The 26,741-nt window shown below is 41.0% G+C and overlaps 1 protein-coding gene across 2 annotated transcripts; it reads left to right on the forward strand.

The window, feature by feature from the left end:
- The first annotated feature begins 2,893 nt into the window (after positions 1-2,893).
- Positions 2,894-24,109, forward strand: LOC123739073 (gastrula zinc finger protein XlCGF17.1-like). 2 transcript variants are annotated; one of them, XM_045713635.1, is made up of 4 exons: positions 2,894-3,002; positions 4,654-4,889; positions 16,804-17,052; positions 20,312-24,109. In XM_045713635.1, the coding sequence occupies exons 2-4, from the start codon at positions 4,790-4,792 to the stop codon at positions 21,061-21,063; spliced, it is 1,101 nt and encodes a 366-aa protein (XP_045569591.1). In that variant the 5' UTR covers positions 2,894-3,002; positions 4,654-4,789; the 3' UTR covers positions 21,064-24,109. The 2 variants fall into 2 exon arrangements, with proteins under 2 accessions (XP_045569591.1, XP_045569592.1); XM_045713636.1 differs by having other exon boundaries at positions 2,900-3,002; positions 4,644-4,889.
- The last annotated feature ends 2,632 nt before the right edge of the window (positions 24,110-26,741 follow it).

Consider the following 26,741-nt stretch of genomic DNA (forward strand, 5'->3'; position numbering starts at 1 on the left):
GTGCTGCTGCTCCAGTTTCAACTGTTCTGCCTGCGGCTATGGAACCCTGACCTGTTCACCTGACGTGCTTGTTGCACCCTCGACAACTACTATGATTATTATTATTTGACCATGCTGGTCATTTATGAACATTTTAACATCTTGACCATGTTCTGTTATAATATCCACCCGGCACAGCCAGAAGAGGACTGGCCACCCCTCATAGCCTGGTTCCTCTCTAGGTTTCTTCCTCGGTTTTTGGCCTTTCTAGGGAGTTTTTCCTAGCCACCGTGCTTCTTTCACATGCATTGCTTGCTGTTTGGGGTTTTAGGCTGGGTTTCTGTACAGCACTTTGAGATATCAGCTGATGTACGAAGGGCTATATAAATAAATGTGATTTGATTTTGATTTAGTTTGTCTGGGAGCAAGACATCGTGGTCCGCGACGGGGCTGGATTTCCTTTTGTAGTCCGTGATTGACTGTAGACCCTGCCACCTACCTCTCGTGTCTGAGCCGTTGAATTGCAACTCTACTTTGTCTCTGTATTGACGCTTATCTTGTTTGATTGCCTTGCGGAGGAATAGCTACACTGTTTGTATTCGGTAATGTTTCCGGTCACCTTGCCTAGTGGTTAGAGCGTTGGACTAGTAACCAAAAGGTTGCAAGTTCAAATCCCCGAGCTGCCAAGATACAAATCTGTCGTTCTGCCCCTGAACAGGCAGTTAACCCACTGTTCCTAGGCCGTCATTGAAAATAAGAATTTGTTCTTAACTGACTTGCCTAGTTAAATAAAGGTAAAATATATTTTTTTATAAAAAAGCAGTGGTTCGCGCTTTCAGTTTTGCGCGAATGCTGCCATCAATTCATGGTTTCTGGTTGGGGAATGTTTTAATAGACGCTGTGGGTACAACATCACCAATGCACTTGCTAATAAACTCACTCACCGAATCAGCGTATTCATCAATGTTCATGTCCGACACTATGCGGAACATATCCCAGTCCACGTGATCGAAGCAATCTTGAAGCGTTGAACAGACCTGAGCACGGCGCTTCCTGTTTTAGTTTCTGTCTATAGGCTGGGAGCAACAAAATGGAGTCGTGGTCAAATTTTCCGAAAGGATGGCGGGGAGGGCTTTATATGCTTCGCAGAAGTTAGAATAACAATGATCCAGGGTTTTGCCAGCCGGGTCGCGCATTCGATATGCTGATAACATTTAGGGAGCCTTGTTTTCAGATTAGCCTTGTTAAAATCCCCAGCTACAATAAATGCAGCCTCAGGATGTGTGGTTTCCAGTTTACATAGAGTCAAATGAAGTTCTTTTAGGGCCGTCGATGTGTCTGCTTGTGGGGGAATATACACGACTGTGATTATAATCGAAGAGAATTCTCTTGGTAGATAATGCGGTTAGCATTTGATTGTAAGGAATTCTAGGTCAGGTGAACAAAAGGACTTGAGTTCCTGTATGTTGTTATGATCACACCACGTCTCGTTAATAATAAGGCATACACCCCCTCTCTTCTTCTTACCAGAGAGATGTTTGTTTCTGTCGGTGCGATGCGTGAAGAAGCCAGGTGGCTGTACTGGTCTGATGACGTATTCCGAGTGAGCCATGTTTCCGTGAAACAAAGAACGTTACAATCTCTGATGTCTCTCTGGGAGGCAACCCTTGCTCGGATTTCGTCTACCTTGTTGTCAAGAGACTGGACATTAGCGAGTAGTATGCTCGGGATCGGTGTGCGATGTGCCCGTCTACGGAGCCTGACCAGAAGACCGCTCCGTCTGCCCCTTCTATACTGTACTACTGGGACTATATTGAGGGTCAGGCTGTTGAAATGCAGTTGATTATGTAAATAGTATTGTAGAACTGTGGTACTGATGGTCCATTCGAGGGTGAGTCATTGATATGAATGCTCAGAGTGAAAGAGCTGTGAACTCACCTGTGATGGTCCACATCTACCACAACATTTCCTATTGTGTTAGTAAGCACCACAGCATTTTAGGCAGCCATTGTTCAAAATGTGTTCATACATACAGTAACAATGAGAGGGGGTGTAGCATGCACAGGGGAGGACCAGGAAGTTGATCTCAGATTCTATTCAGAGTTGACAGATTGACAGTGAGGACAAACCCAGCCTGCCTCTCTCTTTCCACACTCTAAATCTACAGTCACTGGGTCCTGAGTGTGACAGTGGAGCCTAGTTTGCACTGCAGGATCCAGAGATGGCATCAGTAGACAGGTTTCCATTGACCCAGGTTTATTAGACAAAATAACCTACAGAAAAAAAATCAGGAAACATTGAAGAACCACAGTGACATTACGTGGAGGTGTAAGAATGGCGCTGCTAAGATCAGAGATTCATCTCCTGAGTACATACTGTACCTAGTCCCCTGAATACCAATCAAGTAATCTTACATACAGGACTTCAAGTTGTAAAATAGTAAACTACTCCTTTAATGGAGTGGTAGGCTCTATGAAAGGATGTTTCACACAAAAAACTTTATTGTAGTATTTTGTTCATTAGTACACTGCAATCAAGTTTTCGAGAACTTTCAGTACAAAGCAAAAAGTGTGGTGATGATGATGATGATGATATGAAAATGACAAATGATTATTGCATGTAATTTGCATCATCACACTTTTTTGCTATGTACTGCAGTGTACCCTAATCCTGTGTACATTTGTAATTTGATTGAACTATCCCTTATATTGCCGTTCCTTTGGAGTTACATTTAGTTGTGCTATAAATAAATAGTAATTTATTTTTTAAAGAAAACTGCTTAAAGAATTTTTTACTTAAGTACTTTAGTTTACACCGCTGAGGAGGCGACGGCAGCAGCATCTATCCCCTTCTCATGTAATGGGGTAAGGGCCATCCCAAGGATCCCAGAATGCACTACTGTGGTAGTGGAGAACAGGAAGTTCCCGGCAGGCGGGCACCATTCTTCAGAATAAAGAAAGCGCCAGAACGGTGCAGTCAAGAAAATAACCGTTGTGTGTGTCCGTTTCAATTTACTACTACAGGTATGTAATAGCGCGTTTAAATTTTACAATATCGAACGAACATGTAATTCCATGCTAGGTAACAAATCCATTAAGGTATTATCACGTTTGATGTGTAATTATTGTGTCAAACCGAGTGAAGAACGTGGTAAACTATTTTACAAGTCACATAGCTAGAGACTTTGGGTTTGTCTGAGTGGATGTACATATTTTTCTCAAGGTAATTTCATAAAGAATCCATTTATTTGAGATTTTTTGTTGCATGTTATTGGTTTTGTGTAAAATTAACGAGCTGGTAAAATGGCGGCGCCCACTCGGTCTGTTACTACAGTGTGAACAGGAAATACAATAGTTTTTTGATTGAAATGATACAATAAAGACGCGGTTGTTCGGGAAAATAGTAACAATGCTGCCTAAAACAAACAGTGACCTTGTAATGTACTACATGTTTTTTTGTTGGTCAATTTTATGTGAATTTATCAAATCTACTATAAAGTGCTCTTACGTTGTGTTTAATGTGAATGAATTGTTTTCAAATCACATTTTGTCACATGCGCCGAATACAACAGGTGTAGACCTTAAAGTGAAATGCTTACTTACAAGCCCTTAACCAACAATGCATTTTTAAGAAAATACCTTAGAAAAAGTAAGAGAAGAATAATTAAAGAGCAGCACTAAATAACAATAGCGGAGCAATATACAGAGTCAATATGTGGGGGAACCGGTGTCGAGGTAATTATGTACATGTAGGTAGAGTTATTAAAGTGGCTATGCATAGATAAGAGAGTAGTAGTAGCAGCAGCGTGTGTGGGGGCAATGCAAATAGTCTGGGTAGCATTTGATTAGCTGTTCAAGAGTCTTATGGCTTGGGGGTAGAAGTTGTTTAGAAGCCTCTTGGTCCTAGACTTGGTGCTCTGGTACTGCTTGCTGTCCGGTAGCAGAGAGAACAGTCTATGACTAGGGTGGCTGGAGTCTTTGACAATTTTAGGGCCTTCCTCCATCACTGCCTGGAATGCAGGAAGCTTGGCCCCGGTGATGTACTGGGCTGTACATACTACCCTCTGTAGTGCCTTGCAGTCAGAGGCCAAGCAGTTGCCATAGGCAGTGATGCAACCAGTCAGGATGCTCTCGATGGTGCAGCTGTAGAACTTTTTGAGGATCTGAGGACCCATGCCAAATCTTTTCAGTCTCCTGAGGGGGGAATAGGTTTTGTCGTGCCCTCTTCACAACTGTCTTGGTGTGCTTAGACCATGTTAGTTTGTTGGTGATGTGGTCTCCAAGGAACTTGAAGCTATCAACCTGCTCCAATACAGCCCTGGTGTAGTACAATTCGATCTTAGTCCAGATGTTAGTCCTGTATTTGTTGTCAATGCTTAGCTACCTGATCTACTGAAATGAGATCAGTGCTTGATTTGGACAGGAGCTCACCGGAGCAGAGTACTTACATTTCTACTGCTTGAGATCATGTTCCTCTTATAGAATATTAGCTCAACAGTATTGTGGAGCTCCTGGCCCTAAATATAAAACAGTACCGGTACCTATTTCAGTCCAAGCCAAGCACTGAATTAGATAATTGAACAAGAAGAAATATAATATATTTTTAGGGATAAAGTGCCTGAACTGTCAAGGCTAACTTTTGTCTATTTTTCTTTATTACTACTGGCTGACTCAGATTAAGTCTGAGGCCGGTAACATCAACAGTGACGACAAACCCAGCCTGCCTCTCTCCTTCCACACTGAGTCCAAACCGACAGTCACTGGGTCCTGATTGTGACAGTGGAGCCCAGTTTGCACAGCAGGATCCAGAAATGGCATCAGTGAAGCTGGAAGACTGCAGTCAAATACTGGAGCTGAATGTTAACATTAAAGATGAAGACGAGGAGAAGATTGGGACATCTGTTTCTCATGGTAAGAGCAGGTTCTAACTAAGTTTGTTATTCATTCCAACTTCCCACTGTGCATGAAAAGTTGCTGTAGAACTGTTTCATTATTAACTGTTTCAATGAGAAGGTAGATGTTATTTTATGGTACTGATACTTGCATGGTTTGACACCAGTATTGTCAGCATTTGTTTTATTCACTGGGCTATCTGGAGTGCTCAGAGTCTTTCAAAAAAATTTTTATACATGTTTTATTTCACCTTTATTTAACCAGATAAGCCAGCTGAGAACAAGTTCTCATTTACAACTGCGACCTGGCCAAGATAAGGCAAAGCAGTCCGACACAAACAACAGAGTTACCGTGGGATAAACAAATGTACAGTCAATAACACAATAGAAAAGTCTATATATAAATCTCATAATTCAAATTTCTCAAACATACAACTATTATATCCCATTTTAAAGATACACTTCTCGTTAATCCAACCACATTGTCCGATTTCAAAAAGGCTTTACGGCGAAAGCAAATTTTGCAATAATCTGAGTACAGCGCTCAGATATCAAAACAAGCCATACAGATACCCGCCATTTTGGAGTCAGCAGAAATGACAAAAATTACATTATAAATATTCACTTACCTTTGATCTTCATCAGAATGCACTCCCAGGAATCCCAGTTCCAGAATAAATGTTTGTGTTCGATAAAGTTCATCTTTGTCCAAATACCTCCATTTTGTTCGCATGTTCAGTCGAGTAATCCAAATCCACTGTGCTCGCGCAGTGAATTCAGACAAAGTCAAAAAAGTTATATTACAGTTCGTAGAAACATGTCAAACGATGTATAGAATCAATCTTTAGGATGTTTTTATCATAAATCTTCCATAATAATTTTTAAACCGGACGATTCCTTTGTCTTCAGAAATGAAAAGGAACACAGCTAACTCTCACGTGAGTGCGCGCCACTGAGCTCATATCATTTTCTCAGTCATCTGATTCCAATGGCTCTTATTCTCTCCCCATTCACAGTAGAAGCATGAAACAACGTTATGACTGGTAACATCTAGTGGAAGCCTTACGAAGTGCAAAATGATCCCATTGACACTGTATACTGCATAGGGAATCACTTGGAACAACTACAAACCTCAGATTTCAGATACTGGGGTGCAAAGGAGAAAAACAATAAATAACAGTCTGGGGATAAGGTAGTTGGATGGGTTATTTACAGATGGGCTATGTGCAGTGATCTGTGAGCTGCTCTGACAGCTGGTGCTTAAAGTTAGAGGGAGATATGAGTCTCCAGCTTCAGTGATTTTTGCAATTCGTTCCAGTCATTGGCTGCCTTTCCTTCCAGTTCTCTGCTGCCGAAGGAGGGATTGGCTTTGGGGGTGACCAGTGAAATATACCTGCTGGAGCGTGTGCTACGGGTGGGTGCTGTGACCAGTGAGTTGAGATAAGGCGGGGCTTTACCTAGCAAAGACTTTTATAGATGACTTGGAGCCAGTGGGTTTGGCGACGAATATGAAGCGAGGGCCAGCCAACGAGAGCATACAGGTCGCAGTGGTGGGTGGTATATGGGGCTTTGGTGACGAAATGGATGGCACTGTGATAGACTGCATCCAATTTGCTGAGTAGAGTATTGGAGGCTATTTTGTAAATGACATCGCTGAAGTCAAGGATCGGTACCATAGTCAGTTTTATGAGGGTATGTTTGGCAGCATGAGTGAAGGATGCTTTGTTGCGAAATAGGAAGCCGATTCTATATTTAATTTTGGGTTGGAGATGCTTAATGTGAGTCTGGAAGGAGAGTTTACAGTCTAACCAGACACCTAGGTATTTGTAGTTGTCCACATATACTAAGTCAGAACCGTCCAGAGTAGTGATACGGGCAGGTTCAGTTGAAGAGCAGTAGAGTAGAGGTGGATCAGAGAATCACCAGCAGCAAGAGCGACATCATTGATGTATACAGAGAAAAGAGTCGGCCCGAGAATTGAACCCTGTGGCACCCCCATAGAGACTGCCAGAGGTCCGGACAACGGGCCCTCCGATTTGACACACGGAACTCTATCAGAGAAGTAGTTGGTGAACCAGGCGAGGCAGTCATTAGAGAAACCAAGGCTGTTGAGTCTGCCGATAAGAATGTGGTGATTGACAGTTGAAAGCCTTGGCCAGTTAGATGAATACGGCTGCACAGTATTGTCTCTTATCGATGGCGGTTATGATATCGTTTCGGACCTTGAGCGTGGCTGAGGTGCACCCATGACCAGCTCGGAAACCAGATTGCAAAGCGGAGAAGGTACGGTGGGATTCGTAATGGTCAGTGATCTGTTTGTTAACCTCTCTTGGGCAGGTGGGACGCTACCGTCCCACCGACGTTCACACTATTCAACAGCCAGTGAAAAATCAGAGCGCCAAATTCAAAACCACAAAATGTCATAATTCAAAGTTCTCAAACACACGACTATTTTACACCATTTTAAAGATACACGTCTCCTTAATGTAACCACATTAATGTAATGTAACCACACACGGCGAAAGCATAAAGTTAGATTATGTTAGGACAGTTCCAACACAAGAAAAACCACACAGCCGTTTTCCTAGCAAGTACAGGCATCACAAATACCAGAAATTCAGCTAAAATTATGCACTAACCTTTGACGATGTTCATCAGATGACACTCCTAGGACATCATGTTACACAATACATGCATTTTTTGTTTGATCAAGTTGATATTTATATCCAAAAACAGCCTTTTACATTGGCGCGTGATGTTCAGAAAATATTTTGCCTCCAATACTGCCGGTGAATCAGCACAACAATTTACAGAAATACTCATCATAAACGTTGATAAAATATTAAACTGTTATTCAAAGAATTATAGATGAACATCTCCTTTATGCATCCGCTGTGACAGATTTCAAAAAAGCTTCACGGGGAAAGCACACTTTGCAATAATCTGAGTACCGTGCTCAAAAAATACACTAGGCAATACAGATACCCGCCATTTTGGAGTCATCTAAAATCATAAATAGCATTAGAAATATTCACTTACCTTTGATCTTCATCAGAAGGCACTTCCAGGACTCCCAGGTCCACAATAAATGTTGTTTTGTTAGATAAACTCCATAATTTATGTCCAAATACCTCCTTGTTGTTAACGCGTTCAGTAAGTTACTCCAAGTGTAGGAAGCGCGCCCAAAATGTCACGACGAAAAGTTTAAAAAAAAAAGTAGTATTTATGTTCTTTCAAACATGTCAAACATTTTATAGCATCAATCTTTAGGGCCTTTTTAACTTAGAACTTCAATAATATTCCAACCGGACGATTCCAGTGTCTTGAAAAACGTTTTTGAACACAGCTAACTCTCACGTGAATGCGCGCCAATGAACTCATGTGCTTTCCTGAGTCAACAACTTCCAACTTCCTCTGTTCGCTCTCTGTTCATCATAGACGCCTCAAACAACTTTCTAAAGACTGTTGACATCTAGTGGAAGCCTTAGGAAGTGCAAAATGAACCCTAAGTCACTGTGTTCGATAGGCAATGACTTGAAAGGACTACAAGCCTCAGATTTCCCACTTCCTGGTTAGATTTTTCTCAGGTTTTTGCCTGCCATATCAGTTCTGTTATACTCACAGACATCATTCAAACAGTTTTCAGAGTGTTTTCTATCCAAATCTACTAATAATATGCATATTCTAGTTCCTGGGCCCGAGTAGTAGGCCGTTTAATTTGGGTACGTTTTTCATCCGGCCGTGAAAATACTGCCCCCTACCCTAGAGAAGTTAACCTGTTATGGCTTGATCCCGTTAGCGGGATTGATATGACGACAGCCAGTGAAAGTGCACGACGGCAAATTCAAAACAACAAATCTCATAATTAAAATTTCTCAAACATACAAGTGCTATACACCATTTTAAAGATAAGATTCCCCTAACCCTTGTTTCTCTTTCCCCTATCCTCATTTTTCTCCCCAAATCCTGAACTACTGAGCTATTTGATCAGTTCAGTTATTGCCTTAATTCAACACACCTGGTCTACCAGGTTGGTTAACTTCTATGGGGGACGACACCACTATGCGGGACACACTATTCAACAGCCAGTGAAATAGCATGGCGCGAAATACAAAACAGCAAAAATCTCATAATTTCATTTTCTCAAACAACTATTTTACACCATTTTTAAAGATAAACTTCTCGTTAATCTAACCACATTGTCCGATTTCAAAAAGGCTTTTACGGCGAAAGCATAAAATTAGATTATGTTAGGACATAAACTTCACAAGAAAAACCACAGACATTTTCCAAGCAAGGACATGCATCACAAAAACCAAAAATGCAGCTAAAATATTCACTAACCTTTGATCTTCATCAGATGACACTCCTAGGACATCATGTTATACAATACATGTATGTTTTTTTTCGCTCAAGTTCATATTTATATCCAAAAACATCATTTTACATTGACACGTGATGTTCAGAAAATGTATTCCCACTAAAACATCCGGTGAATGTGCACATCAATTTACAAAAATACTCATCATAAACAGTGATTAAATTTACAACAGTTATTGAAAGAATTATAGATATGCTACCGCTGTGTCAGATTTTAAAATAGCTTTTCGGCGAAAGCACATTTTGTCAATATTCTGAGTACAGAGCTCAACCATCAAAGCAAGCTATACAGATACCAGCAACGTTCTGGAGTCAACTAAACTCAGAATTAGTATTATAAATATTCTCTTACCTTTGCTGATCTTGGTCGGAATGCACTACCATGACTCCCACTTCCACAATAAATGTTATTTTTGTTCGAAATACTCCATATTTATGTCCAAATACCTCCGTTTTGTTCGTGCGTACAGATCACTATCCAAAAGGCATAACGCGTGTGCGTAAAATAAGAGACAAAAAGTCAAATAGTTCCATTACTGTTCGTAGAAACATGTCAAACGATATTTACAATCAATCCTTAAGGTCTTTTTACATTAAAATGTCGATAATATTCCAACCGGACAATAGCGTATTCATTCCAGGAGGAAAAGAATGAGCGGCGCGCCAAAAGTGAACGCGCAGTAAACAACTCCCTGCTCCCAGGCAGTCCACTGATAAACTGAGCTCCTGTTCTTTGCCCAGTAACAGGAGACACATGAAAGACGTTTTCTAAAGGCTGTTGACAGCCAATGGAAGCCTTAGGAAGTGCAAAAGGACCCCACAGACACTGTAGTTTGAATAAGGATTAGATAGAACTACAAATCACTTCCTGGTTGGATTTTTTTTCTCAGGTTTTTGCCTGCCATATGAGTTCTGTTATACTCACAGACATCATTCAAACAGTTTTAGAAACTTCAGAGTGTTTCCTATCGAAATCTGCCAATAATATGCATATCTTAGTTTCTGGGAGTGAGTAGGAGGCAGTTTACTCTGGGCACGTCAGTCATCCAAGCAACTCAATACTGCCACCATCCATAAGAAGTTAACTTGTCTTTCGAAGACCGTAGAAAGGCAGGGTAGGATAGATATAGCTCTGTATCAGTTTGGGTCTAGAGTGTCTCCCCCTTTGAAGAGTGGGATGACCGCGGCAACTTTCCAATCTTTGGGTATCTCAGACGATACGAAAGAGGTTGAACAGGCTAGTAATAGGGGTTGCAACAATTGCAGTGGATAATTTTAGAAAGAGAGGGTCCAGATTGTCTAGCCCGGCTGATTTGTAGAGGTACAGATTTTGCGGCTCTTTCAGAACATCAGCTATCTGGATTTAGGTGAAGGAGAAATGGGGAGGCTTGAGGAAGTTGCTGTGGGGGGTGCAGGGCTGTTGACCGGGGTAGGGGTAGCCAGGTGGTAGTAGATTTAAAGAAGTGAAGTAGACAAACTGCCAGTGTTTTAAAAGTTCTATGAGTGAAGGAAAAAGCAGTCAACAAGTGCTCAGCATATGTGGGAACTCCTTCAAGACTTTTGGAAAAGCATTCCTCATGAAGCTGGTTGAGAGAATGCAAAGCTGTCATCAAGGCAAAGGGTGACTATTTGAAGATTCTCAAATAAGTCTAAATATAATTTCAAAAAAAAAAGTTATTACATGATTCTATATGTTATTTCATAGTTTTGATATATTCACTATTGTTATACAATGTAGGAAATAGTAAAAATAAAGAAAAACCCTTGAATGAGTAGGTGTTCTAAAATTTTGGACCATTAGTGTAAGTATTCAGACCCTTTGCTATGAGACTTGACGTTGAGCTCAGGTGCATCCTGTTTCCACTGATCATCCTTGAGACGCTTCTACAACTTAATTGGAGTCCACCTGTGGTAAATTCAGTTGATTGAACATGATTTGGAAAGGCACACACCTGTCTATATAAGATCCTGCGTGTCAGAGCAAAATCCAAGCCATGAGGTCGAAGGAATTGCCTGTAGAGCTCTATGAAAAAGATTATGTCGAGGCACAGATCTGGGGAAGGGAACCAATACATTTATGCAGCGTTGAAGGTCCCTGAGAACAGTTGCCTCCATCTTTCTTATTTATATATATTTTTTTTACACATTTATTAGTTCCAAATAGAACAATCAACAATTACAGAAATAGCATTTTCTTGTTTTTTTCCTCCCCCCCACACACACCCCAACCCAAAGATGGACAAAAACATAACCAAACATTAACAAAAAAAGTCCTCACATCTCCAATAAAAATAAAGCCGAAGTACGGAGTAAAGGGTCTGAACTTATGTAAGTGTGATATTTAAGTTTTTTTTTGTATCATATGGTTCAAATTTAAGTTACTTTTAGAAGAACTTAAATAAGGGCTGTGTTTCGTGTAGGCTTACCCTGGCGTGACGTTTTTATAACCGTGTAAATTTCTCTTGGATAATGTGACTTATCAATATATTCGGCTGTATTTCTTCTCAGATTTGAAAATGCTAATTAGCGTCAAAGTAGACATCATGCAAAACTACAAATCCCTGCATGCTCCTGCACATCATCTCTAGCTGACACCTTTGCTAATAGGTATTGTGTCAATTTAAAGCTTGCACAAGACAGTTCACAGAATTGTCAATTTAAATAAATGCATCCCATTTATTCATTACTAAATTTTGCTGACATTAGTTAGAGATCCTTACCTTTGTCTTGATTTGGCAATCTTGTCTAGACCATCAGAATTTGTAGTTGTTTATGATAGCCACATTAGCAGCTAATTACATAACATTTTTGTGGGGGTAAATACAGTCAAATATATTGATAAGTCATCTTGTCCTAGAGAGATTTACACAGTTATCAAAACGCCAGCGTAAGCCTACATGAAACACAGCCCTAGTTTTAGGTGTTTCTAAAATCCCTTATGGGAAAAATTATTGGAACCATTTTCCTGTTTGACTGCTAGGTTTTATGCGTATTAGGATTTATACTGTGGTACTCGATTGGTATGTAGCTACCCGAAGCTAGTGGGGTGTGGATGAGCTGAGACACGTGGTAAAATGGGGGGGGTGGAGTGGAGGATTGCACAAGCCTTCTGGAAGATGTGATGGTGGACAGGGGGGGGAAAGGATTAGTTAATATGAAATGGAGCTCACACAGTACTTTTAGAAGAGCTACAGGAGGAAAGTGAATGTGACGAGTGATGAATTAACTGGGGTGGCGGGTGCAGCGATGACCGCCGAGAAATGAGCTGAGTGTGGTGAGGAAATGAGCTGAGTGTGGTGAGGAAATGAGCTGAGTGTGGTGAGGAAATGAGCTGAGTGTGGTGAGGAAATGAGCTGAGTGTGGTGAGGAAATGAGCTGAGTGTGGTGAGGAAATGAGCTGAGTGTGGTGAGGAAATGAGCTGAGTGTGGTGAGGAAATGAGCTGAGTGTGGTGAGGAAATGAGCTGAGTGTGGTGAGGGTAACTCGGAGGGGACTCGTGGTGATTTATTGTTTCTCTTCTGTCCAGAGGGAGTGGGTGTGACTAGGGACAAGAATTGACTTGAATTGCTCTGCGGAATTGAAAGGAGTTATAACGGGGTTAGGTTTAAGTGTTGAGGAGGAGCAGTTGAAATGGAAGATTCCAGATGTTTGGTGAGAGAAGACGTCGTCATGTGGAGTTTTGATGCAGAGTCTCTGCGATGAAGAACGTTCTGTGTGTTAGTTGTGGGGGTGCAAATGGAGCTGGAGATCTGAGGTGTCAGGTGTGAGAAAGGCAGATTGAGGTTGCCAGGGTTACAGTATTACAGAAAGTGTTCTTTGCCAAAGCAGTGAAGAGAGTGGTAGAGGAAGATTGGTACAGGGTGAGGGATCTTGAGAGGATTCCTGTGAGTAGGCATAGACCAAGAGAGAGTGATGGGAAGAATATGTGCTTCATTAAGGTGGGCTTTTTAGCATTTATAGCCATGGTTGTCAATTGTATTGCAGAAATTGACAATTTATTGCTCTCAAATTTTGTACACAAATTTGTGTACATCCCTTCTTAGTGAGATTTTCTCCTTTGCAAAGATAATCCATCCACCTGACTGTTGTGGCATATCAAGAAGCTGATTGAATGGCATGATCATCATTACACAGATGCATCTTGTGTTGGTGACAAGAGTAGCTGAGTAGGTCCTGCCTTGGCAGCAGCCAATGGGGATCCCTAATAAATACAAATACAAAAATGCCACAGTCTGAAGTTTTGAGGGAGCATGCTATTGGCAAGCTGACTGCAGGAATTTCCACCAGAGCTGTTGCCAGATAATTTAATGTTAATTTCTCTACCATAAACCGCCTTCAATGTTGTTTTAGAGAATTTGTCAGTAGGCTCAACCAGCCTCACATCTGCAGACTGCCGTGTATGGCATTGTGTGGTTTGCTGATGTCCATGTTGTGAACAGAGTGCCCAATGGTGGTATCAGGGTTATGGTATGGGCTGGCATATGCTACAGACAACCAACACAATTGCGTTTTATCGATGGCAATTTGAATGCACAGAGATCCCATGACAAGATCCTGAGACCCATTGTCCTGCCATTCATCCGCCGCCATCACCTCATGTTTCAGCATGACAACGCACAGCTCCATGTCGCAAGGATCTGTACACAATTAAAAATGCTGAAAATGACCCAATTCTTCCATGGCCTGCATACTCAGACATGTCACCCTTTGAGCATGTTTGGGATCGACATGTACGACAGCTTGTTTCCAATTCCCGCCAATATCCTGGAATTTTGCACAGCCAGTGAAGAGGAGTGGGACAACATTCCACAGGCCACAATCAACATCCTCACAAATTCTATGTAAAGGAGATGTGTCCCGGAATAGGCAGCGGCAGCTACCCACTTCTCCAGTGCTTAATGTGTAAATTGGGAGGGGCTGGAACCAAAAGTGAGCCCAAGAGGTGGTGACCTGGGGGTCTCTGAGGTACCAGAACACACAAAATACCTTTATAATAAAGCATTGCATGCATTATCGTGGCTTTAGTGTACTGGCATAGAGCAGTGGTGTGGAGACACTTGCAAAAGTTGCACACATGGAGTACATTTATTGTAGCCTGGAGTCTGGGAAAAATGTTGCCTTTTCATTCAATTCTACATCATTTTAGATGACTGGAGACTTTCGCAGAATCTTTTTTAATACCTCACAAATGACCAAAATGACAGGCTACTTTGACCCTGACAAACTGAGAATCTGAGATCAATAAAAACGACATTCTCTAATCCATCAATAGCCTAGGCCAGGTGTGAGGAGAAACACATTGTACAATATGAGGAGGAAGTTATAGTCCTTAACAAGCTTTCCAGTTTCACTGACTCACCCAATGATGTGCAGCTCACTCACCGGCCAAAAGCTCATCTCTCTCTTGCTTTACTTTGTAAAACATGCTGGTTGCTCAATAGGCCTAGATGGAAGTTGATAACTTCTTAACATACAGACAGATTAGTATTTTATTTTCTGCAGGATCCATTTGCTTTACAACCTGTGTTTTCCAGTGACTGTATTAGAAATATTGCTACAGGCCTGTTTTGGCTGCATGCTGTTCACTGACAGATTTGCCACACGTTCCCAACTGTAGTCATGCCTTGTGATTTGGCTACACACAATCCACAGCTAGGCTATTTAAAAAATAAATAGCTATTGATCCTCTATGGCTAAATCATAGTCTTACTCCTGGTGCAGTATTGGGTATTACTTAATTTCTCAGACTGCTGTTCTATTCTGTTAGGAAATAAATGAAGTGCAATGCTGGAGAGATGAGTTGCTGGCTCATGTCTATAACAGCACAGAGAGGGAGAGAGAGCATAGAAAGTGAATCTCATTTTAGTTCTGAGAGAGATACAGGCGTGCTTCTCTCTCACCACAGCAATGGCCACGCCTTGGTCTAAATGGGCTACAATGTTGCACAAACCATAAACCTGGGGCGGCCCAACATTAATACATTCTTAGAAGATCAGGCATTTCTTCACATTACGTTTTTTAGGAGGCATGACAATTACAGAGGAATCTAAATGTAATTACTCTGGTTTTATTAGGATTTTTACATTGCAAACAGTGGCAATAATTTTTCATGCTATGAGGTAGTCTACCTGATACTGGCAAATGGGTTCTGGAATGAAAGACTACAAACCTTAGAGATGCCGGAGGATCTGGCTAAAATTAAGCACCGCTCTTCTCATATAATGGGGTAGGGCCATCCCAAGGATCCCTGAATGCACGGACGGTTGCGCCAAAGATTTTATAACTGGACGCTTCCAATGGGAACAGTTGAGTCAGTGGGCAATACCGAGCATGAGCTAGTGAGATCCTACTGGTGTGTTCTAGCACATATCTGCATATTTCTGTTAGGGAACGCCACTGTGAAGCCTTCATGTGCAAAAAACTCAATTCGCGTTCCTTCTAAACAATGCACTTTTTATTTATTTTGCAAAGGGTAAACTCTACAAAACTTAGTCCACTCTGTTCACAACTGATTTTAGTTTTGGGAACAGAACTGTATTAAGATCAGATTTTTCATCGATTAGAACATTTGCAGAATGTCGGCCAAAATCCATCTCGTTCCATCTTCTCCCACTGCCGGCCAGTGGGCTTACTCTCACTAGCCTATTTGGTAGTGCGTGGAAACGCAAAGCGAATGGTTCACATTTATATATCTGGTGAAATATCTGTCTCATTGTTCTATCTGTGGCTGCGCTGTGGTAGTGGGGGAACAGTAAGTTCCGGGCAGGCACACACCATTCTTCAGAATAAAGATAGCGCCGGAACTGTGCAGTCTGTTTCTGTATGACTACAGGTATGTAATAGCAGGTGTTAAACTTTCTAAAGTTAGAAAGAAGATGTCATACCATGATGGGTAACAAATCTGTTAAATTACATCAAACCTGATAATACCTTTTCTGTCAAACAGTGAACGTGATAACTATTTTACAAAGTCCCATAGCTAGAAACTTTGGGTTTGTCTGAATGGATGTACATTTCCTGCATGTTGGTTTTGTGTCAAATTCATGACCTGGTAAAATGGCGGCGCCCACCCTGTCTGCGTCAACGGACTTCAGTGCGGGTGCATCAGAGAGAGACAATTTCACGGTCTCACAAACAGTAACCTCGTACTATATGGTTTTGTGCATTTATGTGAATTTGTGAAATCTACTATAAGTTAAGCGCACTTATTTAAAGGGTCTAATTTGGATGAATTCGTGTTTTGTTGTCAATGCTTAGCTACCAGATCTATTGAAATGACAACAGTGCTTGACTTGGACAGGAGCTCACCGGAGCTGAGAACCGTCACCTCAAATGTCTACTGTTTGAGCTCATGGTCCTCTTATAGAATATTAGCTCAACAGTATTGTGGAGCTCCTGCACCTAAATATATACAGTACCGGTACCTATTTCAGTCCAAGTCATGTGGTGAATTAGATAATTGAACAAGAAGCAATATAATATATTTTTTGAGAATAAAGAATGTACCGGAACTGTCAAGACAATAACTTGTCTGTTTCTCATTGTTACTACAGGCCGACTCAGAGCAAGTAAGAGTCCGGTAACATCAACAGTGACGACAGACCCAGCCTGCCTCTCTCCTTCCACACTGAGTCCAAACCTAAAGTCACTGGGTCCTGATTGTGACCGTGGAGCCCAGTTTACACTGCAGGATCCAGAGATGGCATCAGTGAAGCTGGAAGACTGCAGTCAAACACTGGAGCTGAATGTCAACATTAAAGATGAAGAAGAGGAGGAGAAGATTGGGACATCTGTTTCTCATGGTAAGCACAGGTTCTGTCTAAGTCTGTTGTTCGCTCCAACTTCCCACTGTGCATGAAAAGTTGCAGTAGAACTGTTTCAATGAGAAGCTAGATGTTTTTTCATGCTACTCAGACTTGCATGGTTTGACACCAGTATTGCCAACATGTGTTTTGTTCACTGGGCTATCTGGAGTGATCAGAGAGTAGACTAAAGAAGTGAAGTAGACACACTGCCAGTGTTTTTTTAAATGTCTATGAAATGAGTCTGTGTAGGTACTGTCGTGGAAATATTGAATCAAGTATTTCTAAGATACCGGAGCTTGTGAATTGAAATAGACTTATTACAAAAGTAACAACGCCGAGCAATTCCATGGAAGAACTGATTCTCAGTACTCAGCTTTTATACAGTTTTACCCTTACATAACATTGTCACTCCACTTTATGTAAATTATTAATACCTTCTAGCCTTGGCCACCCTAATCTTGCTGCCTTTCTTATTGGCTCAGACATTAGGTCATAGATTATATTGGTGGCGTGACATACAGACAAGCACACTCCTACTGCAGGTCTAATGGTGCCTATAACTGATTAGCTAATGTTTCTGTCCAAAGGCCTTCACAAGTTCAGGCTGATGTTGTCTATGTATGATTAACCCATGTCCAGTAGCCTTCACAAGATCAGATATAGCCCAGACCAGTCACGTCTGTGTTGGTCTACCTTGCCTCATCCACACGGATTCTGCTTACTGTTTTTTATATGTCTAATGGTTAACTCGATATTGATCCAGCTCTGTACATTCAAATGGGCTCAGCCTTCATTCTGCTTACACATGTCTAATATTTAACCTTATATCGATTCTACTTCAAAGAGAACAGTATCGGAACTGAAAATCACCAGATGACTCAATTCTCTAACATTACTAACCCTTGTGATAGTGAGTGGAGAATGACACGCCCCTTTTTAGCTTTCAACTCTTACCCACTTAGTAGTTTTATTCCCCTTTTGTGTTGTACAGCCTACTGATATGAATACATACACTACCGTTCAAACGTTTGGGGTCACTTAGAAATGTCCTTGTTTTGAAAGAAAAGCAATTTTTTTGTCCAATGAAAAATAAAATTGATCAGAAAAACAGTAGACATTGTTTTGTATTGTTGCAAATGACTATCGTGGCTGGAAACGGCAGATTTTTTATGGAATATCTACATGGGCGTACAGAGGCCCATTATCAGCAACCATCACTCCTGTGTTCGAATGTAATGTTATGTTAGCTAATCCAAGTGTATCATTTCAAAAAAGTTTTCTAATGATCAATTAGCCTTTTTAAAATGATAAACTTGGATTAGCTAACACAACCTGCCATTGGAACACAGGAGTGATGATTGCTGATAATGGGCCTCTGTACGCCTATGTAGATATTCCATAAAAAATCTGCTGTTTCCAGCCACGATAGTCATTTACAACATTAACAATGTCTACACTATTTCTGATCAATTTGATATTTTATTTTACAAAAAAATTGCTTTTCTTTCAAAACAAGGACATTTAAGTGACCCAAACTTTTTTTTTTTTTTAAATGTAGTGTATGTCACCCGGTACAGCCAGAAGAGGACCGGCCACCCCTTTGAGCCTGGTTCCTCTCTGTTTCTTCCTAGTTTCCTGCTTTCTAGGAAGTTTGTCATAACCACTGTGCTTCTGCATTGCATGCTCTTTTGTGATTTTAGGCTGGATTTCTGTAAAGCACTTTGACAACTGCTGATGTGAAAAGGGCTTTGTAAAATAAATTTGATTGACATGTACAGTACCAGTCAAAAGTTTGTACACCTACTCATTCAAGGGTTTTTCTTTCTGAATTGTAGAATAATTGTGAAGACATCAAAACTATGAAATAACATATGGAATAGTGTAGTAACCAAAAAAGTGTTAAACAAATCAATATATTTGAGATTCTTCAAAGTAGCCAGCCTTTGCCTTGACAGCTTTGCAAACGCTTGGCATTCTCTCATCCAGCTTCATAAGGTAGTCACCCGGAATGCATTTCAATTAACAGGTGTGCCTTCGTAAAAGTTCATTTGTGGAATATTTTTCCTTAATGCGTTTGAGCCAATCAGTTGTGTTGTGACAAGGTAGGGGTGGTATACAGAAGATGGCCCTATTTGGTAAAAAAAACAGGTTGATATTATGGCAAGAACAGCTCAAATAAGCAAAGTGAAACGAAATTCCATCATTACTTTAAGACCTGAAGCTCAGTCAATCTGGAACATTTCAAGAACTTTGACAGTTTCTTCAAGTGCAGTCGCAAAAACCATCAAGCGCTATGATGAAACTGGCTTTCGTGAGGATCGCCACAGGCATGGAAGACCCAGTTACCTCTGCTGCAAGGGATAAGTCAATTAGAGTTACCAGCCTCAGAAATTGCAGCCCAAATAAATGCTTCAGAGTTCAAGGAACAGACGCATCAACTGTTCAGAGTAGACTGTGTGACTTAGGCCTTCATGGTCGGATTGATGCAAAGAAACCACTACTAAAGCACACCAATAAGAAGATACTTGCTTGGGATAAGAAACACGAGCAATGGACATTAGACCTGTGGAAATCTGTCCTTTGGTCTGATGAGTCCAAGTTTCAGATTTTTGCTTCCAACCGCCGTGTCTTTGTGAAACGCAGAGTAGGTGACCGGATGATCTCCGCATGTGTTTTTCCTACCGTGAAGCATGGAGGAGGTGTGATGTTGTGGGGGTGCTTTGCTGGTGACTGTCTGATTTACTTAAAATACAAGGCACATGTAACCAGCATGGCTACAACAGCATTCTGCAGCGATACGCCATTCCAGCTGGTTTGGGCTTAGTGGGACTCATTTGTTTTTCAACAAGATGACCAAACACACCTCCAGGCTTGAGATTGTTTAGGATGAGTTGGATTGCAGAGTGAAGGAAAAGTAGCCAACAATTGCTCAGCATGTGTGTGAACTTCAAGACTGTTGGAAAAGCATTCCTCGTGAAGCTGGTTCAGAGAGTGCCAAGAGTGTGCCAAGCTGTCAAGGCAAGGGGTGACTACTTTCAAGAATCTAAACTACAAGCTATTTTGATTTAACACTTTTTTTGGGGGGGGTTACATGATTCCATATGTGTTATTCCATAGTTTTTATGTTTTCTCTATTATTATTCAATGTAGAAAATGGTAAAAATAAAGAGAACCCCTTGAATGAGTAGGTGTGTCCAAACTTTTGACTGGTACTGTATATTACGCCAACTGCCTGGTTCTTCTGATGTTCACACAGGAGATCATGTTGAGACATTCTCTACATCCAGAGAGCAACAGCAGGAAGATGACAGAGCTAAGAGGTCTCACCACTGCCCACACTGTGAGGAGATTTTCCCAATTCTATCAACGCTAAAAATCCACCTACAAATGCATACAGGAGAGAATCTGTATTTCTGCACTGACTGTGGGAAGAGATTCAAAACATCAAGGGTTCTGACAGTTCACCAGAGAGTACACACAGGAGAGAAGCCTTACTCCTGCTCTGACTGTGGAAGGAGTTTCTCTCAACTGAGCAACTTTAAAACACATGAACGTATACACACAGGAGAGAAGCCTTACTCCTGCTCTGACTGTAGGGCGAGTTTCTCTCAATCGAGCCACCTAAAACAGCATGAACGTATACACACAGGAGAGAAGCCTTACTCCTGCTCTGACTGTGGAAAATCCTTCATAACATCATCTGATCTAAAAGTTCACCAGAGAACACACACAGGAGAGAAGCCGTACTCCTGCTCTGACTGTGGAAGGAGTTTCTCTCAACTGAGCAACTTAAAAAAACATGAACGTATACATAAAGGAGAGAAGCCGTACTCCTGCTCTGACTGTGGAAAGAGTTTCTCTCACTCGAGCTACCTAAAACAACATGAACGTATACACAGAGGAGAGAAGCCATACTCCTGCTCTGACTGTGGAAAATGCTTCATAACATCATCTGAGCTAAAAGTTCACCAGAGAACACACAGGAGAGAAGCCTTACTCCTGTTCTGACTGTAGGGTGAGTTTCTCTCAAATGGGCCAGTTAAAAAGACACCAAGGTGTACATAATAGTAGCCTCATCAGTTCTCTCAGACCAGCTAAGATTAGTCACTCCACTTAATTCTCATCTCATAAAATAATTGGCAACATTGAGTTGGATCAAATGAAGAAAGTGTAGAACACTATTGTAATCCTATTGTTTCTCACTGTGAGAACAAGGCAGAGGAAAGGGAGTGTCATAGAATGTTAGCCTCTTTTTACTGATCAGTGTACATCTTGTCAGTTTTGCTGTGTTTTTTTAGCCCGCGTCCATAGAGACACATACCAGCTCTACTAGTACTGCACCTGTCGACGACACAAGTTGTTCTGCTTCCATGAGCACATCCAATGCTAGCATCAGTAATTCTACATTTGTTGTTTGCCCAGCTAGCATGGACACTGCGGCTGCATCAGAATCACAACTGTCAGAGCTACTGCCTGCTTACTCGGGAAAGCACCAAACAACAGACAGGGATGTTGGACCATCGAAGAGGTGCAAATATGATGAGACCTACATTGATTTGGGGTTCACTTATATTGGGAATAGTGCCTTTACTCAGCCACAGTGTGTTATCTCACAACTCGATGAAACCTTCACTTTTGTGAATGCAGACATTTAGAAACAAAACATGCCAATTTGAAAAATAAGCCACAGGAGTTTTTTGAGCGAGAGTTGAGACGACTTTCCAGTAGTAAGACATGTATAAACCAACAGATGCCATTAATAAGAAGGGGCTAGAAGCATCTTATATTGTGAGCTACTGAGTGGCTAGGACAGGCAAGCACCATACCATTGTGGAGGACTTAATTCTTCCTGCTTCTGCGGATATGACTGCGACAATGCTGGGGGAAAAAGCCAAAAAAGCTATACTGTTTCATGATGCATCAGTGACATGGCAGATGTTTTGAAACAATTACTGCTTTGCGTACAAGCCAGTGAATTCTATGCGTTACAGCTGGATGAGTCAACAGACATGGCGGGCCTGGCACAGCTCCTGGTATATGTCCGTTACGTTTTTGGGGGGTCAATTAAGGAAGACATCCTCTTCTGCAAACCACTTGAAACCGGGACAACAGGGCATCTTTTTAAAGTACTGGACAGCTTTGTGACATCAAATGGACTTTGGTGGTCAAGATGTTGGTATCTGTACTGATGGCGCAAAAGTCATGACAGGGCGACAGTGAAGTGGTAACACGCGTGCAAGCAGTTGCTCCCAACATTACTTGGGTACACTGCAGCATCAACCGAGAGGCTCCTGCTGCCAAGGGAATGCTTGACAGCTTGAAAGACGTTTTGGACACTACAGTGAAAATGGTTAACTTTGTTAACAAGGACAACACACAGGTCTTTCCATCATTGTATGATTTTGTTTGTCTGAAAATGAACTCAAGCTTACGGACAAGGTCAAATGTGATCTAGCGAAGCACCTGATTATTAAATTGTCTTTTATTGCTAGATTCATTGTTCTAGTCATTGATTAATTAATTGTAATAGCTGTTGAAGTTAATTGATATTAATTTGTTCTGGGCAACATCTGCTCTTGTGGATAATTTTAAATGAAACAAACTGTTTTAAATGAAATGGTGTCTATATATGAACCAAATTGATTTGATCCCATTCTCACAAACAAATGGCGTACACTGTGTATATACAATTGTTGACATCCGATGGTCATTCTTATGGTGGGTTGCAAAATGCAGGATCCTTCCAAGTTGAACCCACCAGAGGGGGACTGTCATAACTGGCCTGTGAGGATCAGGTTACAGTGGATCACGGTTCTACAGAGATATCTCTCCCTCCCGAAGAGGGGGAGAAGTATAGAGGGATTGATGAGGGGGGTTTATGACCTCACGCCCATGGTAAATTATAAGGCAACAGCCCAACTCCATTCTGTTCTCTAATGTGAGAGACTGGAATGTCTGTGTGCCTTAGGAAGAGTTTACAGCTCAAAACTACACAACATCAAATAAATGGACTTTGGGACATGTATATTTGATCAGCCAAATGGTGGAAACAATGATGGCTGGAATATGAAAATGAATGTCTATTTTATGATGTTCTTAAAAAGTTGAGGATGTTATAACGAAAACATTAACTTGAAGAGTTTTCATAATGTATATGTGATGTTTACATACTTTGTAGAAAATATGCAGATGAAAGAGAATGTTTTGGTGATAAAACTGATTTTAGTTGTCTAAACAAGATCATAGTAAATCCTAATACCTTGCCTTGTAACTAGCTACACCTAGGGAACCCAGAGAGTGTGTCATAAAGATGGAAAGGCCCCTTTCTACTCTACGGTATAAAACATGAGTTAAGAATTTACATATCAGACTAAGTTGACCATGCGCTGCAGCCGAGGTCTACAACTAGTCGTGACCCTGAAACGCAACACGAGGTTGAAGACAAAGTAAATCTCTGAACAATCAAGTTTATGGTGGAGTAGCTATTCTAAGTTCTGTATCTAGGAAGTTGAATTTAAGCAGAACCATCCGGCTATTCTTTTCAAGTCACCGGTTGTCTACACGGCCCTCTTACCCACGCCGGGAGCATCGACACGGCTGATTAGCCTCCTCAGAAGCCCACTCTCACAGAAGAAGTGCAAGGAAACTGACAACTAAATGAAAGGACATTGTGACATCGTTTGGAAAATCAGAGACTTACACCTGAAGACGAATGACCAACGCGTTGGCGAAACCTTTCCCACTAAGCGGAAGTAGACCCACAAAGAGATACCTAACAGAGACCGTAAATACATGCATTACACTTTTTACCCATAACCGGGGCAGTTCAGGGCAAGGTGTTAGTGCTGAAACTAAGCATAATTTACAAATGTATCCAAGTGTTGAATTTCTCTCTTGCGCTCTCTCTCTCAATCTCTCTGTAAATCTCCATCTTGTGTTGGTCCACTAGGGACCTGTTGCCATTGTATGAAGTTTTAACCAATAACCTGGACTGTTTGTGTATATTTATCTTATGTTATTATTTAACTGGTTAGTAAATAAATAATCAACTCAATTTGTGTGGTACGGAATAATTAGTGAGACCCGGGTTTGTGCAGATTTACTAATTATGTAACATTCAGAATGAGACTGAGGAAATTAATTAATTGGTGACTGCTATGAAATCTATGTTTTGAGTTAATTCGGGAAATGTTAACGCATTAAACAAACTTTTCCCGTGGTGCTTCAGGTTACTGAGTTAATTGTTACATGATTAATTTAATCACGTAATAATAAAGTTAATTATTCAATAAATAGCATGTCATCACATTAATGACAACGTCACGACATATTGATGCCCCTGTGCGAGGAATCTAAGATAAAACTTGGCCTCACTGTTGAATTCAGTCCATAGGAATTGTGTAGCAAGTTACTCATACACCAATCAGGATTATTGTTGAGTGGCGTGTGTGGTTTTTCTTTTTCACTCAGATACTAGTGGAGCAAGATTGACTCGTGTTGTATATCTGACACAAATCAGTGTGTAGGGGATTTACTGAATGCTATGAGCTAGGGCGTATGTACCACCCGATGCAGGCATTCTGAGAAAAATACTAGTTGGGCCCAATGTAGTGTTATTTCTGTCTATCGCGTTCAGGAGCGAGTAGACTTGGTCGTAATTAATTTCTCGAGCGTGGACATAGAGCCAGACGATTACAATTTAAGTAGATATTGGCTTGACCAAGTTAGTAATGATCTCTGTCTCGCGTTTTCATTGGTGCGAGTAGACCAACGGCGTATTTGTGTTTTACGCACGTTCCGGTCAGGGGCGAAAATCTGATATCAACTTTGGAGGGGACAATTACATGAAATTTTCTCAAGAGCAATTCCTGAGGGGGACACCAAAAGTAGTGCTGTAACACATAGCCTACATTGTAATATGGTAAATGTATATTGAGGAACCAAAGAAATAAGGTGTTTGCCGTACTCCTAACTACCGGTACCCAAAACTACACAACTAATCACAACAGCAATACCATTGCCTTTAACAAATCTTAGTTCAGTTTAAGTTGAGAGTGGGGGTATCCATGGCACTTTCCAATTATGTTCCTATTTTACAAGTCAAAAAAATTGAGAACCTTTCATAATGTTGCCAAACAAAGACTCAACAAACTTACCTGAGACTCCCTGTCTCTGCCAGTCTGTCCCTGCATATCTGTCCCCAACTCTGCTGTCTGTGTGCCATCTGTTGCCTGCTCTGCCTAATGACATCATTGTGAAACATTTCTTTCTTATGAACATTTTATCAACTAGTCTTTGAGATATTAGGCTACTAGGGTTCTTACTTTGCATTTTGGTGTACTGAAAAATACTCTGATGTCCGTCTTTTATTTTTCTGCCATTTTTCTACCTGGCTGGCTGGCTGGCTACACACACACACACACACACACAGTATGTAGGTTATTTACAGTAGGAGATGGGCTTCTATCATCTTCAATCATTCTATTTGGGCTTCGATCTAAAAGGTAGCTAGCAAATGTGAAACGGATTAAAATGACAAGAGTTGACAGCTGTATGAGTTCACCATTTACACAACATATGCTGCAACCTTTTGTAATTTTAATAGTTTGTTTCATATAGGCTGGCTTCCAACAATAGCTGAATTTGCAAAGCTAGCGAGCACCAATTCAGTTTCAGTGGTGTTTGCTATAATCTTTGCTACCCGGGTTAAATAAAGGTGAAATAAAATAAATAAATAAAAGTTCCCTTGCGACAATTTAGCTTTTGCAACGAGACCATTAAATATATTTAAGACAATGGTAGAAGAGAGTGTAGTTCTGTTCAGTTTGGATTTCAGCTTATCGCTAACCTTATCATAGGGACTTTGAAGCACTAACTTACATCATCATCTTCATGCTGATCTTGGACTACATTGACGATAGCAAAGATTCCATCTTTGACGACGCCACATAAATGGAATAGGTACTAGCTAGCTTAATAGTTAATATTTGCGCGCTAGCTCTGCATATTCAGCTAGTGTGTGTGTGCGCGATTGACTGGATGAACCTCACAGCGGTTATGTGCAAACTAAGGAACTGGCAGTGGATCAAACCATTGTGAGGCAAAGGGCGGGGGGGGTCCAAATCTTTTAAAACTTCAAAATGCACTATTAAGTGTCTAATCAGCACAATTGCTTTCATTGCGTATTATTAATATTATTTAAATTACATAGTTATGTTTCAGTGATATATTGGGGGGGACAAATCATATTTTTCCCAGGATGGGGGGGTCGTGTCCCCACCGGGATTCCCGCCCCTGGTTCCGGTTAATCGCCAAAAAATTTGCTGAAAGATTGAACGTGAGACGTCACTTAGTAAACCCGTTCTCTTGTTGGAGGGGACTTTTGTTGTGCGGAGCCTCACTTTCCAGCACAAGTGACGCTAAGCATTGCACCAAATGCTAAGCTAACAAGGGGGAAAGCCATTTTTGTTTAACCCTTTGTTCAAAGTGAAATCCCTTGCCGTGCGGGAATCCCATGTGATTTCAGCTTGTGCTATCAGTGACCTCTGGTGGTGAAGAATCGCCAGTAATTGTTTTAAAATATTTCAGGTTACACTGTATGATATGATTTTTCAACTTTCTACATAAACTTAGATTAAGCAACGTTTTCAGGTTAATTTAAAGTTTAATATTCAAATAGCCTAGAC

Source organism: Salmo salar, unplaced genomic scaffold, assembly GCF_905237065.1.
Source record: "Salmo salar unplaced genomic scaffold, Ssal_v3.1, whole genome shotgun sequence".
Classification (NCBI taxonomy): Eukaryota; Metazoa; Chordata; class Actinopteri; order Salmoniformes; family Salmonidae; genus Salmo; species Salmo salar.